The sequence below is a fragment of the Echiichthys vipera genome, assembly GCF_963691815.1.
Source record: "Echiichthys vipera genome assembly, chromosome: 15".
Taxonomy (NCBI): domain Eukaryota; kingdom Metazoa; phylum Chordata; class Actinopteri; order Perciformes; family Trachinidae; genus Echiichthys; species Echiichthys vipera.
In genome coordinates, this window is record NC_139840.1 from 11,467,231 (window position 1) to 11,480,722 (window position 13,492).

At 40.3% G+C, this 13,492-nt stretch overlaps 2 protein-coding genes across 4 annotated transcripts; both read left to right on the top strand.

The window, feature by feature from the left end:
• The first annotated feature begins 3,815 nt into the window (after positions 1-3,815).
• bcl10 (BCL10 immune signaling adaptor) lies at positions 3,816-6,443 on the top strand. 3 transcript variants are annotated; one of them, XM_083929007.1, is made up of 3 exons: positions 3,816-4,027; positions 5,038-5,326; positions 5,443-6,443. In XM_083929007.1, exons 1-3 carry the CDS (start codon positions 3,977-3,979, stop codon positions 5,850-5,852), a joined length of 750 nt encoding a protein of 249 aa, XP_083785133.1. In that variant the 5' UTR covers positions 3,816-3,976; the 3' UTR covers positions 5,853-6,443. The 3 variants fall into 3 exon arrangements, with proteins under 3 accessions (XP_083785133.1, XP_083785134.1, XP_083785135.1); XM_083929008.1 differs by having other exon boundaries at positions 5,446-6,443; XM_083929009.1 differs by having other exon boundaries at positions 5,038-5,176.
• A 1,090-nt stretch (positions 6,444-7,533) lies between these two features.
• mcoln3a (mucolipin TRP cation channel 3a) lies at positions 7,534-13,328 on the top strand (the record flags this gene model as incomplete). The annotated part of the gene is made up of 12 exons (XM_083929006.1): positions 7,534-7,761; positions 7,867-8,034; positions 8,742-8,895; positions 9,139-9,220; positions 9,297-9,393; positions 10,665-10,764; positions 11,003-11,115; positions 12,132-12,281; positions 12,432-12,533; positions 12,630-12,752; positions 12,873-13,079; positions 13,188-13,328. The coding sequence occupies 12 exons, from the start codon at positions 7,534-7,536 to the stop codon at positions 13,326-13,328; spliced, it is 1,665 nt and encodes a 554-aa protein (XP_083785132.1).
• Positions 13,329-13,492: the final 164 nt, after the last annotated feature.

Sequence of the window (13,492 nt, forward strand, 5' to 3'; positions counted from 1 at the left end):
ATATATAACATAAGGCAGCTGGGGAAGTTGGAAAAGTTCCTGTTGAGCTGAGCTGTGTAACATTGTAACACCCATACCCCAGTCTCACGGAGCAACTCTTAACTAGTCCAGTTGGACTTTATATCCACACTGTCCAAACCTACATGACATATTGTATGTGGTGAAGACTAGTGAAAAGAATTTGTTAGAAGGTATTAAGTCTATTTTTTCGCAAAACACGGATGCCTCGTGCCACCGAGTAGACTTTTGACCTTCTTCCATATAAAATGTCATCACTTCATCATTTTACCCTAATAGATATTTGCGTGAAATGTTGTCATATTAGCGTGGGAATAAAAAAAAAGTTTTTGTGAGGTCACATTGACCTTGACCTTTGACCAACAAAATGTAATCAGTTCATCCTTGAGTACAAGTGGACATTGTTCCACGGATTTCTGAGATATCGCATTCAGTGACGGAGAGACAAGGCGGAAAAACATAACGCCTCCAGCCACGTAAAAGATTAATATTTTGAGAAATTCAATTGGAATTTTATTACATTTAACAATTGTCTCTGGCTGATTTCAGGACTTCATATTTGTTTGGTTATTATTAAGAAATAAAACAGTTGAATTATGATGGGAAATAAAAGTATTGTGGCCAATGTTAGGCTACATCATAGTACTATTACTACGACTGAGAGATCCCTGTGGTAATGTAGAGAGTAATGCTTAAGCTTGTGTGTGTGTTCAACATTTATCTTAAATTTCCAGCATCTGCATTTTATGTCTCTGCATCAGAGCATTTGACATTTTCCAAAGTAGGTAACAGTTAGTGTATGTGTGTCTAACAGCCATAAGAAATGAATATTTTACAGAATGAAAAAAAGTCCATGTTTGAAGCATTTTCTTTCATCTTGCTGCCAAGTTTCTGTGGTCATCCATAGCAACGAGTAAAGACGGATTTAGCCATAAGAAATGTTATGCAACCTTAATCCTGCAGATTATCCCATCGGAGACTGTAATCCTTTTTACCCATTATTTTATATGATACTTGATACTGTGCAGCATCCTGCTTAATTAAATCAACACTAGTTTTAGTTCAATACATGTCCCTATATGTCCTTGAAGATGACATTCAAGGGAAAAGTGGGTGGGGCAGATACGTGATAAGAGGACAAAGAAAAGAAGAAAGGTTTAAAAAGCAATTTTATGCTAAAATACAAGTGCGAGAAAGGGAAAAATAAACAAAATATGGGATTTGAATTCTGTGTGGCATAAAGATTGGCTGCAGAGAACCGAAAGGCAGAAATATCTTCCCATTGTGAAACCATAATGAGTCTGAGACCAGCTTATTTTGGCTGTTATGTGAGCGCGGGTCGTACACTGTACTGCATTTAAGCGTCGTGCAGATTGCAAAAGCAGTTCATTTCATCATTTCAATAAATGACTTTTCCTCTTTCTTTTGTCTCATTCACTGTTGAGGCCACTCACAAGTCTGTCAAATGAATCCTTCACAGCCGATTCAGCATCACTTCCAGGGTAACTGCTCTCTGCTGTTGAACAGGAATGATGTGAATCACCAAGAAGCTTTTATGGAGAAAAGTGGGCATTTCTGCAGATGCTTTGTGCCAATTTACCAAAAGCGTAAAGAGGCTGATCCACATAGTGTTTGACCTTTTAACACCTGACATTTAAAGGCCATTTCTCTGCTGCCATTTCTCCTCCAGAAATTGCTGAGATGCAACAGCACTTACGTAGTAAGTGGATTCTGCAACTCCCCTCTATTTCAAATCATTATCATTACAAAGAAGAACCTTCGAGCAAGCGAGGGAAGTTTGTGGCCTGATTTAAAATTAGCATTGCTTACTGCTTGGTGTTTTCCAGCCACACATACATATTACATCGCAAGACATGACAAAACAAGCCTGACAACGGTCTCCTCAGGGAGCACCTGGTTTGTGGCATATAATAATTAGAGGGAATTGAATATGTTGTTTTGCCATTTTGCAATTTATTTCATGTTTACTGGAGTGTTATTTTGGTTCTTCTCATGCACTGCAGTGCACTAGTGTTCCATTATGAGGACACTTTGTTGTCAATGCTTTGATTCACACTTTCCCCGCCGATCCCCCATAACAGTTTGCAATTACTAGGGCTACTACATAACTGTTGCTATCTTTCTAATATCTAGGGCCATGGTATGCCATGAGCTTTTAGCTTCACTCGAATGAACATATAGTATGGAACTCACAACTAATGTGTGATGAGTCTATAAAAAAGACTTCAAAACTGGTTTAATATAGGTGACATTCAGTGGAACTAAGTACATCCACTTAAGTACAAGTTTGAGATAGTTGTAGTTACAGTTACTCACTATGTATATTAAAGTATAAGTCAAGCAAAAATGGACCCCATGATCTTTTTCGGTAGGAAAATACATCAAATAAGCCATCAAGACAGTTTTTTTTGTTGATCAACCATATATAGAGAAATCATGGGGAGACGCTAACAGCCCCGAAGGGCAAACACTGATTAGCTTGGGGCGGTGCGGTGAACTCATCCAAAATGGCATTTTTTAACCACTAATATCGCTCAACATAGCACCAAACCTCTGCAGTAGCATGATTAGGGTCCCTACACATAAAATGATGCACCAACAACGTAGTTAGTGAACCCGGCGTTTAATAATTATTTTCCCAGGTAATGCATACCATCACCTTGTGGCTGGCACACAGAGAAGCGCTCCTAAAATGACTCAACCTACGACTATGACTAACCTCTAAAACCTCAAACCGCTACTGCTTTAAGCTTCTCTGGCACACTTTACAATGTGGCCAAAAGGCTCAGCTTACCCTCCTTCATTAGAGACAAGATGAACCACTTTTTTGGAAAGTCATATTTTGAAAATGTATAATATTTAGATTTTTTTTTAAAGTAATGATATGTCGATATTTCAGTTGGAAAAATTACTGTCATGTCCTAACTTACATTTCTGTTTTTTTTGTCTATGTTTTTTTTTTTCAAATTAACTGTCTATTTTCCATATATTGGCAATTATTGCTATTTATTGTAGTATGATGTACATTTTAATTTTCCTTATTACATTGCGTGTGTATTCTTACTTCTCTTTTTCCATTTTATTGTTACTACATGTTGTAAAATCTACATATTTCTGATTTTTATTTCTGTTTTATAAGTATTTCTATTATGATATTGTAATTCCTCACTATAGCTCTACTACTAGAATGGAGCAGAGAGAGAGAGAGAGAGAGAGAGAGAGAGAGAGAGAGAGAGAGAGAGAGAGAGAGTGGGGAGAGAGACAGAGAGAGACAGAGAGAGAGAGAGAGAGAGAGAGAGAGAGAGAGAGAGAGAGAGAGAGAGAGAGAGAGAGAGAGAGAGTGGGGAGAGATCCAGCAGCGCCCCCTGGTGGCCCACCTCAGAACAGCGCTCCACCTGTATCACAAACATTGACTTGGAAACAAGTGAGAGGACGTTTTATTTTATTTTTTATTTTAGACACCTAACTGCATAAACCGTCTATAGGAACGAGACTCTGCTGTGTGTGTGTGTGTGTGTGTGTGTGTGTGTGTGTGTGTGTGTGTGTGTGTGTGTGTGTGTGTGTGTTTGTGTGCGTGTGTGTGTGTGTTTGTGTGCGTGTGTGTGTGTGTATATGTGTGTGTGTGTGTGTGTGTGTGTGCGTGTGCGCGTGTGCGTGTGTGCGTGTGCGTGTGTGTGTGTGTGTGTACTTCTCTTCTTCTCGTGTTACGTAAACCTCGACAGAATCAGGAAGTCCATCCGGGGATTTTTCCGAAACAAAAGTTCAATGGACAGTGACTGGGGCACCTTTTAACGACACATAATGAAGAGTCAAGTTTGTTAACGATTAGTTGGTTTAGTCGAGTTAGTTCGTTTCGTTATTACTATCTTATTAACTTAACTTAGTCGCCACTCGTCTACCCGGAACACCTGTACTTGTCACTTTGCGGGTGAAAGGGATGGATGTTCCTCACCTCACCGAGGAGGAGATGGCAGAGATTAAAAAAGACGTGAGTACGAGGACTAAAGATACATTTCGCTTCCTAATAAGTAATTATTCTAATAATAATGTGAGGTGTGTGTAAAATAAAATAAATAGATATTTATTGCTCTGCTGACACTTTTAATGTGTATGTTGTTTGGCGTTGTTGGCTTGTTAAAAGGAGGAAACAGCCCTAACACGCCTTCTCTGTGACTGTGAGGGCAGTTTCTGTTATAAAAATGCAGACAGGGTCCGCCCAGTGTGCCCTACCAAATACCAGAAGCTTAAACACAGATAAACTAACTATGTGCACTATGAGCAGGACAAAGCAGGCCAGGTAAGAGAACTGATTCCAGACCATCTGCTTCTTATACACCCTCCCCCCCTAACAATCATTATTTCCTCATTTATTTCCAGACTTCACATTCTTTACATTTTTGATCTACATCTATAAAGAAATGATTCAAATGGTGCAAATATATTCCATCTCTGCTCTCCTCCACTACGACACAAATGAACGGGTAGTTTCTTACAGACGCTGATGATCAGCAGGCTTTTAAAAAAGGGCTTCATATTTTGATATTCATCCATATCAGTTAATCACGTATAAAGTAGTCCCACACACTGGGAGAAAAGGAAGATGGTGAGAAGAACTGGGAGTGAGTGGACTTTCCATGCCTGAGACCCTTAAAATTATGATTTACTAATATAACAGTTAAGTAAGCAGTGATACGCTGTTGAGAACAAATAAACAAGAAAGGTAAGCACAGTAAATGATTCCTCGTACAGTACTTTTTGAATGATATGGTGAGCCTCTACGAAGTTGTGATTTATGGTGGCATGGTATGAGTTGCGTACGGGCAAAAGTCCTGACATCAAATCTGCAACCCTGACTGTAGTCCTTGTTTGATTGAAAACCTACAGATTCTCAGCCTTCCCTTCCCTGTATGCAATGAGTTAGCCCTCTTGTTTACAGCCTCTACGGCTCACTTAGTCCCCTTTTGGCCTCTCTTACATTGGCTGCTGTGCATTTTTCAGGTGCTGACCAGACTGTGGCACTACCTCTGCGGCAAGATAAAAGCTGAACGCCACATTGACTATCTGCGTTCTCGCAGGATCCTGACGCGAGACGACGCAGAGGAAATCTGCTGCAGGACCACGCAGACCAAGAGGACGGGTATGTTGTTGGACATACTGGCCGAGAACCCCCGGGGCCTGGATGCCTTGGTTGAGTCCATAAGGGAGTTGCGCACACAAAACTTCATCATCACCAAAATCACGGACGAGGTGCAAAAGGCCAAAAACGAGAAGATCGAGTCTCTCAAAGGTTAATAGGCCGAGTCATGGTGAAATCTGTTGTGTATTTCAAATCTTCTATATGCTCTTGATGCTTTAATTCAAATACCCTGTACACTTTTCCCTTCCTCATCTGTCCCTCCACAGCAGGGGCTTCCAGTTTCTCGTCTGACGTCAGCCCCAGCACTCCGAGCATGACCAGTGACATCCCCACGTCGTTTTCAAACAACCCCACCCTGCTCTTCCACCCGGACGGAGAAGGAAGCCCTTCCTCTTCAGACGTAGCAGGCTCAGTCAATCTGCCATCGTTACAGAAACCTGGAGACTTGCCTTCTGTGGCCGGTGTCAGCATTGGCGTAGTTTCCTCCACAGCCTCCTCCAGCCTCCCAAAGCCCGGAGACCCAGGAGCTCCTCCGCTGCCGGAGGAGGTGAAGCTCGAATCCCCCTCCAGCATAGACGGCGGAGCGCCTGGGTGCACCAGTAGCGGAGGGGACCCAAATTTCCAGCCCCTCCGGTCGCGGTCTCTCACTCCAACGTCAAATAGGAGCATCTTTTGATCTTACCGCACAATAAGACGCTTGTCGTGCAGTTTAAGGGACAAACCAGCAGCATCCTCAGCCACTCAACTCATACAAGCACTCTCTCTTTGTTGTCTCAAGAATATACACATATTTTTCTACAACCCTCCATTTTTGTAATTCAACAAAATAAGCCACTCTTCGCAAATGTTAAACGTTCTTTAAATATACGCAGGTGTACGATAACTTTGCCTAGATACAGTACCACACAGTTTAAATTGGCAAAGTTCTGATTTTATATTTGAAACTATCTGATGAAAAAAAAGTTAATGCCAGCTTTCAGTACTTAGTTTCTAATAGTTTTCAACACTCGCCCACTCGTGCCCTTCTCTACTCCTGTTCTTTTACCCCAAGGTGTGATTTCCTGATGAACTGTTCAGTGTGAAAACACAGCAGCTATTAGTTTAGGTGCATTGTGAAAAGTTTTATACACTGGAATGACTTGAGCATAATGTATGTTTGATGAGCCGGTCCGATCTCTGTGTGCCTTTGACTAGGGCGCTGAAACTCCAAAGCAGGATTTCCAGTTCATTCTGTGCAGCATTAAGTCAACATGAAGTTGTATTACATTTTTGTCACTACAGAAGTCATAAAACACAATATAAACAATCCATGTCCCGCTCATTACTTTGTTCACTGGTCATATACGATAATCTGTTGACTACTTAAGGTTTTCTACATGAATTCAACTCGTTTCCTTTTTTTCATTGATGACTGTGCGGTGTTTTTAGGAAAGAAAGTGCGGTTTATTTTCTGATTTAATCTGAGATTAGGGGGACATATCAAGGTAACACCAATGCATCCTTCATGCCGCTGCCTATTTGCTTTCTAGTAATGTGGTCAGTAAAAAATGTATCTTGGAATCTTGATAGTTCCTGCAACACTCATTGCAGAAGTACATCTAGCATCAGCTTCTCCGCGTGCACAGATTCTGTAACTGTTTTGGAAAAACTGGAAAAGCCTAAAATGACGCAGAGGAATGACATGGCATGTCATTGTGGTGAAGGCTGGTGTGACTGCGCCTGTCTGGTCTTCATAAGGCGGTGGAGAAGCGCCGTTAAACTAGTTGCTCTGTGGCTCGTTGGTGCACAGGTAATTGATTTATTATTATATTGTATATATTTTGACTCTTTTCCACACATTTGGTGCATTTACTCTCTGTACTAAATATATATCCCATTGAGGTGTTGTAAAAATGTTGTATAATTACACTACAGTAATATCTACAAAGTAGCCTAAGTGACTTTGAAATGAATGAATTTCTCTTTGGTGTTTTTTCTGCAAGTCATTTGTTTCACAAGGGGCCAGATTTCTGCATTTGCTGTCAGGTACATTATTGCTCTTGCATGCAGGTCTGCTACAATAATCTGTGGATAAGCTAAATATGTCGAAATTAAGCTTTTTAATTATTACATTTTAAATAAAAAACTTTTTGTCTATTTGTAGAAAATTCTAGCGTATGTTAGCGTGCAGACTGAGATTTTAGAGAGGGTTGAGAGAATAACAGCAGTGAGCACATGCAGGAGAACCAGTTTGATATACATCAGCATGAATGGAATGGCTGAACCCTTGCCTTAATCTACGACATGTCTGACATATACGTAGAAACACATTGGCGACATCTTAAAAATAGTCTATTTCTATTCTGTACTTTAGTATAATGGAGGACTCTGAGTCGCTGTTGGCATCAAGGTCAGAGGAGAGGAGGCTAAACAGCCACTGCAGATGGAGCACTCCCACTCGGACCCTGGGGTCGAAAGTGGTGGAGGACTTCAGGCGGAGGCTCAAATACTTCTTCATGAACCCCTGTGAGAAATACAGAGCCAGGGGCCGCAAACCGTGGAAGCTGATGTTACAAATATTAAAAATTGCCATCATCACAGTCCAGGTACTACACAAAATTCTTTATTATCTTTCATCATCAGGCATGAATGTGCACCGAGTCAGTTGTTTGTCTCAAGCGTATCATTTTCTTCCCCTGTCTATGTTTCAGTTAGTCTCTTTCGGCCTCAGCAACGAAATGATGGTCACCTTCAAAGATGAAAATCTGATGACGTTCAGACATCTGTTTCTAAAAGGATACAAGGATCACCAGATGGGAAGCTACGCGCTGTACACGAAAGCAGATGTGTACGAGCACATCCACTACATTATCAACAGGGTACTGACATTTAAGTTTTAAAGCCCCTGAACACACACACAGGTGTTTTCAACTAGTTGAGGTCTGTGTCGGTGTGTCTGTGAATCATTGACATCTTCCCAAGTCCCTGTTAGCTTTGTTTCCCCTGTTAAGGCGGTAACAAAGTACACCTTACCTTTCTTATTGGTAGACGCACATTTATGACCGCATAAATTCCCATCAAATTCATATCAAAGAAGATGAATAATTTTATTAGTCCCGCAAATGGGGAAATTAAATTTTCACTCTATTATTTTTAATTTTACACACACAGAGGCCCGAAATACACACACAGGACCTATATACATGCAACCAATGGAGAGATGTTAGAGCGAAGGGGCTGCCAGTGACCGGCGCCCCGAGCAGTTGGGGCTTCGCTGCCTTGCTCAACAGCACCTCGGTAGTGCCCAGGAGATGAACTGGCACCTCTCCAGCCACCAGTCCACACTCCATTCATGGTCCACGCAGGGACTCGAACCAGCAACCCTCTGGTTCCTAGCCCAGTCACCTATGGACTGAGCTGCTACTACCGCCCCCCACCAACCTTCAACCCAAGCAGAGGTCTAATCAGCCAGAATAACTGATATCATCTGTGTGGGTGTCCAGGGGCTTTAAGACTATATCACACAGTGATTTCATGCATGAAGTGTGTGTTTCAACTCTTCTGTCCCTATTTTTCTTCTTTTTAGTACATTAATCTCCAAAACCTGACTGTGGGTAATCTGGCGTATGAGAGTGTCAACGGCAGATACACTCCTCTGTCTGTTTGTAAAGAGTTTTACAGAAACAGCAGCATCGATCCTGGAAATGAGACCTTTGACATCGATCCACATATTGATAAAGGTACAAAAGCACAGGATATTTAATCAGCAAATCGAGTAGGTGGTGGAACCTGTCTAATTGCTACCATGAGTTGTAACCATATTGTTTGATGTTATTCATGGAAGCTGATTCATGGAAAATAATCACAATGTGGATTTACTTGTGACTCCATACAAAGAGGAAGCATTCAGGGGAATAAACTCTGAGTAATTCCTCTGTTGAACTATCAAATGAAAACTATCTCTCTCTATTTCCTCCTCACAGACTGTATTTCCATATATCCTGTGCAGTCGTTGGACAGCAGCGGTTTGGCCACACATGTGAACTTCTCTTTAGATTTCAAAAGGTGACTAAACTGAAAATGCTGCTTTTGTGCCAGGTGACGACAGCGCTGCCTGCTAATATGAGTTTGTTTCCTGCAGGCTGCTATCGGTGAACATCTACCTTGCTCTGAAAACAATCAATCTACAGACTGTGCGGCACCACGAGCTACCAGACTGTTACGACTTCCATACAATGGTTGGTAAAAATGTCTGGGAAAAAATGGCAAACACTCATCTGAGCTTTTAGGCAGTGGTGGAAAGTAACTGAGTTCATTTTAATCAAGTACTGTAATCAATTGCAATTTTGAGATACTTGTGCTTTACTTGAGTGTTCCATTTTAATCTACTTTTTACTTCTACTCCACTACATTTCAGAGGAAATATTGCACTTTTTACTTTACTGTATATTTATTTGGTAACTTTAGTTACTTGTTACTTTACAGATTCAGATTATTAATACAAAATATTGTCAACAAATGAAATAAAATATATTGTTATAGATTATAGAGTAAATACAATTAGCTCTACCTTTATCAGATGCACCATTAAACTTATATTTACATGAATCTGTAATATATTATTCTAATATTCTGAAATAGGCCATTCTGCATAATGAGTACTTTTTGTACTTTTATGTACTGTACATTTTGATGGTAATACTGTTGTACTTTTACTTGAAGCAATTTGTATCTTTCTGGCATGTCACAAAGCACTTAGTAAAGATGAACAACTCCCTCCAAAGTCCCACCCTATTCCCCCTGCCTGACATCTGAAGCTCCCTCCTGCCCCGATGCGTGCGGTGACAGCAGCAGGCAGCTGGAAGGGACACTGTCCTGGAAGGGACAGGCAGGAAGCTTGGCGAATCATTTTATTTGGACCGAAAAAAATTATCAGACTTTTATCAGAAATATATGATAATTAAAGGTTGATTATGGAGCATGAGCAGAACACCGCCATCTAGTGTCTCAAGATCATAGTCGCAAGGTGTGTTTCAGGAAGTTACAGAAAGTCATTGTCAAACCTGTTGAAATCATTTTTTAAATATTAATTCAAACAAAATATATATTTCTCTATGGAAAAGCAGTACTTTCACTCTGTACGCCTCAAAACGCCCTGTGGGTGTATTCTTTTAAAAAAATACATAGCATTAAATAAAGATTCTACATATTCAAGCTTTAAATAATGATGAGTTTCAACACCTGGTGGATTTCTTTTACATTCTAGTGTGCCATACGATTATTAGGAGCATTTTCAGATTACAAAAAAGTGTAAAAATGCCAGAAAGGTAAGAATTGCTGTAAGTAACATTCTGAATGCAGGACTTTTACTTGTTACAGGGTATTTCTACAGTGTGGTATTACTACTTGTACTTAAGTAAAGGGTCTGAGCACTTCTTCTGACACTGCTTTTAGGATCATTCGCATGCTCATAAATAATTTCTTTCAAAACATCTTTGTTTTTATACAGATCATGTTCGACAACCGTGCGCACAGTGGAAGGATAAAGGTTGATGTTGAAAATAACGTAACAATTAATGAATGCAGAGACTGGAATGTGGAAGGCACTTGTAAGTTTCCCTTTAAATCAGTGTCATCCCAATCATCCATATAATGTGACCCAGCTAAACAAAAATTATAAAACCCCGCCTTATTACTTCAAGGGGTTGTTACTGTAACTCCTGACACCTCAGCATGACTGCTGACCCGACTACAAGAAAACAACACTGTATGTGTCAGCTCTGTAGAGGCAGCAGTAACAAAAACAAGCTGTTCATGCAACCTGAAATCTGTGGCTCTGGTTTCTAGCCAGTAAGAACGACTACCTCCTCCTGTTGTTTGATTCTGTGGTCATCCTCGCCTGCTTCATCTCTCTCATCCTCTGCACGCGATCTGTAATCAATGGCGTCCAACTCCAGTTTGTAAGTTATTATGAACATAAGGCCATTCATTCACTCATAAATTGCACAAGACATAATATGCAAACCAGCAGCAGATGCAACACTGTAGCTGCAGGTCACTGAGGTCATCTCCTCTGTATTTTTTTTTCTTAATTTGTGGAGCTTAACACTAATTCCAGTGTTAAATATTGAAATAAATAAATAATTTTATCAGTTTAAATTTGACTACCTTTAACCCAACAGTGCATACATGAATTAATAATAAAGGACTCAGTTTTTCCTGTCAGAGTTTTAATCTTGTCAGCCTACAGAAGCCCCGGAAAGGCAAAATAAAATCTGGTAATTCATTTTCTAAATCTGATCGAAATAGTTTTTTCTCTGCTGGGTTTATGTTTTAAGAACAGCTGAAAAAAGGTTTACACAACTTGCTTGCACACAATTTATGTACCTTGTGTTTAGAAAGCAGGCAAAAATTAAAACTCACCTGAAAGAAAACATGAATAATTTTAGTCTTATTTAGAAAACAGGGTAGTGGTTCACTTATTGCAGTCTGTGGGTACACTTGAACCCCCTCTGGCTGAAACAAACAAACAAACAAACAAACAAACAAGCAAACAGACAAACAAGAAAATAACCTTGTGGCTCAAATGATCAAATGATCCTGACAAAGAAAACTAAAAATGTCCTGCCAAAACTTTTTTGGGATTATCCCAAAAAATATACATCTCATTGGCCTCTCTGGGCTTCTGTAGTATTCAGACTTAATATTCATCCTTTTCCTGTTTGATCAAACATTTGAGAGTGTTGCATTGTGGGACATTTTTGACTTATTGTTATTATTGACGGGTCAGGACCGTAGCCAGTATTTTATACTGCTCAGATGATATGAGTCAGCACCTCTTCATCAATAAAACACGTCAACTATCCACTATAAAAAATATTTCAATTAGAAATTGAGCAATCCAACTGCCATGTATAGGTATGACTCCTGGTCTGTTGTGTATTTGTTTTACAATATCTGTATTTCTCTCATGCAGGAGTTCAACATATTCTTCCATGCCTACTACAATAAGATTGTGTCTTGGTCAGACCGCATGGAGTTTGTGAATGGCTGGTATATCCTCATTATTGTGAGTGATACATTGACCATCGCTGGGTCAGCACTTAAAATAGGAATACAGACAAAGGTTTGTTTTTGTTGAGCTTTATTTGCTATATTTTTTATGAGATGTATGCTGGACTGGGGGTAAAGGGAATGGGTAAAGACTATAGGCCCTTTGCTTGTACGCATTTGATATTAGTCTATCTATGTTTTTGTACTTTCTTTTCTCTTGCAGTACCTGACAAACTACGACGTCTGCAGTATCTTGCTGGGTACAGCCACAATGCTCGTTTGGGTTGGAGTGATTCGTTACTTTAGTTTCTTTAAGAAATACAATGTAAGAACCCCCATGCCTTTTTTTTTGCATAACACATCAGCCAACATCTTAAAAAATGCATATCCAGAGGACTTGACAACTTTTATTCCTCTGTAGATATTAATCTTAACCCTAAGGGCGGCGTTCCCAAATGTGATCCGATTCTCCTGTTGTGCAGCCATGATCTACCTTGGGTACTGTTTCTGTGGGTGGATCGTCCTTGGGCCTTACCATGATAAAGTATGGGAATTATAATCACAATCAATCTTTTTCAAGTGTCAGTGTGGCCTAATAAATACCCCCACACACCAGGGAGCTCTGTTCTGGTGAGACTGAAATATTATCAACATTTCTTTGCAGTTTCGAACGCTCGACAAGGTGACAGAGTGCCTCTTCTCACTCATCAACGGGGACGACATGTACGCCACCTTCCTGAAAATGAGACACGAGGGCTACATGGTGTGGCTTTTCAGCAGAGTTTACCTCTACTCATTTATCTCCCTCTTCATCTACATGGTGCTCAGCCTGTTCATAGCTCTCATTACTGACACCTATGAGACCATTAAGGTCAGTGTGACTCACCTGGATTCACCATACTGAGAAATATTCTTTGATCTCACTGTAAAGACAGGTTTTCAGGTCTTAAAACTATATCAAACAATGGTTATTTTCCAGCATCACCAGCAGGACAAGGTGCCAGTGTCCCAGCTTCAGGCTTTCATAGCAGAGTGCAGGGACCAACCTGAGTCTGGAAGATACCAGACTGATGAGGAGCCAGCTGCCTGCTGCCTGTCTCCATGCTGCTGCTTTGGGTGAAGTGAGAAGATGGCGTGGACAACGAGTTAGCGTATCATTAACCTGAATAAAAGAGTCGCGACTGCATGGAGTATTTGATTATGCTGTGTTATGCTTTTTTTGTAATGAAAAAAGCTACTGAATTATTCTAAGGTTAATTGTATTTGGTTGCATTTCCTCCATTC